The 2,500-nt window shown below is 55.9% G+C and overlaps 1 protein-coding gene across 4 annotated transcripts in view; it reads right to left on the reverse strand.

The window, feature by feature from the left end:
* The window catches only part of LOC106880106 (uncharacterized), a 513,189-nt gene that overhangs the window by 508,037 nt on the left and 2,652 nt on the right, over positions 1–2,500 (reverse strand). For all 4 annotated transcript variants that reach the window (XM_089361130.1, XM_089361133.1, XM_089361131.1 and 1 more), the window contains exon 1: positions 70–2,500. This exon is cut by the window's right edge. In XM_089361130.1, the coding sequence (XP_089217256.1) occupies positions 70–2,500 (2,431 nt within the window). The remainder of the gene's footprint in view (positions 1–69) is intronic.

Consider the following 2,500-nt stretch of genomic DNA (forward strand, 5'->3'; position numbering starts at 1 on the left):
TATTATTATTATTATTATTATTATTAAAATAAACAAGGAAGAGAAGAAATCTTTTGCTGTGTCACTTACCTTGCCATATACGTCAGCCATGGTCAGTTCGGTTTCCAACACCATAACGGCGATGCCAAACATACCGAAAACAAGACAATAGTCGGAGATACGTTTCCTGCGTTCGTATAGCGCTTTCCTCTTGCCCAACCTATAACCGACGTTGGGTTTTTGTCGTTCCTTTGCAGGTTTGTCGTCCACAAAACGAGGATAGTCACTGCTACTTCCACCGCCAACCAGAGCCACGCCAACATCTTCCGAGGTATAACTCATCTTAGACGATGTGGGCAATGACTGCATAGAGTTGGGCTTCTGGAGTTGCTTAAACGAGCCAATTGCCCCATTGACTCGCATATAATCGGCTCCAATATCGGATAAAAAATCCTTAGCTTTCTGCTTGCACTCTTCTCGTTCTCGTTGTTGTTGTTGTAACTGTTGTTGTTGTTGTAATAGTTGTTGTGCTGTTGTTGTCGGTGGTGGATGTGTTTGTTGCAAATGTTGTAACTGTTGCTGTGTTTGTTGTTGTGACGGACGCTGTTGTTGTGTTTGTTGTTGTTGTTGTTGTTGTTGTTGTGCTTGTTGTGTATGCTGTGTATGTTGTTGATGGTGGTGGAGGTGTGTTTGTTGTTGTTGTTGTTGTTGGTGGTGAAGTTGTGGTGGCGGCGGCGGCGGTGGAGGCGGCGGCGGCGGTGGCGCTACACCTCCTCCTCCTCCTCCTTCTCCTCGTCTCCCTCCTCCACCACCTCCTACTTCTCCTCCACCTATTCCTCCTGTTCCGCCGCTGTTCGTACTTCCTACACCTCCCACCGAACCGACGCTGCCACCACCACCACCACCACCGCCAGCACCGCTACCACCGCTACCACCACCACCACTAGCACCACCACCACCACTACCACCACCACCACCACTACCGCTAGTATGAACGTCACCTCCACCGACGCTTCTGTCGCCACTTCCGCCGCCACCGCAGCTGCTGCTGCCAACACTGTTCAGTACACCGCCACCATCGTCATCAACACCCTCACTACCACCTACAGCTCTTCCCTTTCCCCTTACTCTCACATCGCCACCAACGACATCATCGCTATACAGGCCGCCGACGCCGCCGACGCCGCCGCCACTATCATCGAAGTTTCGGCTTCCAGCTCGTTCCCCCTCCTCCGCTTCGTTCTCTTCCTCCTCCACCTCTCGAAGGACTCTCGCGTCGTCGTCTTCGTCCGCCGCCGCTACTTCTACGTCCACGTTGTCCTGTCCCTCCCCTTCACCGTCCTTCTCCTCCTCCACTGCCTCTTCGTCCTCCTCCTGAAGCGGACGTGGCGGCGGCGGCGGCGGAGGAGGAGGAGGAGGAGGCGGTGGCGGTGGCGGTGGCGGAGTGGTCCTGTCTGTCTGGAGTCTGGCGTGGTGCATCGGGGGAGGGAGGGGCGGACGTTGGCGACCCCCCACGGGCTTCAGTAAACTGCTGCCGCTGCCGCCGTTGGTGACGGCGGTCGCGGAGGCACCACCGAAAGAAGGGATCCGAGATGTTGTGACAGAGGGAGGGGGAGGGGGCGGAGGGGCCGGAGAAGCCAGCGGGGTCGGGGACGACGACGACGCGACCGAGGAGGCCGCCGGGGTGGCGACGGGGGAGCGGCCGCGGGCGTAGCAGGGGGTGGAGGTTGATGGTAAGGGGGAGAGGGAGGAGGAGAGCGGCGAGGAGAAAGGACGGGGCGAAAGGAGAGGGGCGGTGGGAGTCGTAGTAGTGTAAGGAGCGGCGGGGGGGAAGGAGGAGGTGAAGAGGGAGGCGCGGCGCGCGGTGGAGTAGTCGGGGAAGGTCGTCTTTTTAGAAGACAGGGAGTAGGAGGATGAGTACAAGGGCGAATGGAGGTAGGAGGGAGATGAGGAGGTAGAAGACACAGCGAGAGAGGAAGAAAGCAAAGGGAAAGAAGAGAAGGGGGTGCAGAAAGAGTAAGGGGTGGTGGTGGTAGTAATAGATCTAAAGGCAGAGATGGGGGTAGCAGTGGGAATAGAGGAGACCGAGGTGGGTGCAGCCGATGCTGAAGCTATACGCAGTAATGATGATGATGGTGATGATGACGACGACGATGTTGGTGTTAATGATGCCGACGACGCTATTGTTGTTGTTGTTGGTGTTGCTGTTGAGTGTAATGATGCAGATGATAACGATGATGATGATGATGATGGTAAAGCGGCGGAACGTGCGGTGAGGGGTGCGTTAGAGGCAGTCAGATGCGGGTTAACGATATTGGTGATGGTGCTGGTGATGGGGATGACGGAGGGGATAAGGCTGCTGCTACTGCTACTACAACTACCACTACCACCACCGCCGCTGCTGCTGCTAGAGATGCTACTCGTATAAGACGGGTGAGCCGTGTAGTGCTGCTGAAGTTTATTACTCGCCGGGTTAACAGAAGCTGTGCGCTTGTTAAGTACACCAGTCGCCGCTGTGTTC

Source organism: Octopus bimaculoides, chromosome 12 (assembly GCF_046866305.1).
Source record: "Octopus bimaculoides isolate indiv1 chromosome 12, ASM4686630v1, whole genome shotgun sequence".
In the NCBI taxonomy this organism is placed as follows: domain Eukaryota; kingdom Metazoa; phylum Mollusca; class Cephalopoda; order Octopoda; family Octopodidae; genus Octopus; species Octopus bimaculoides.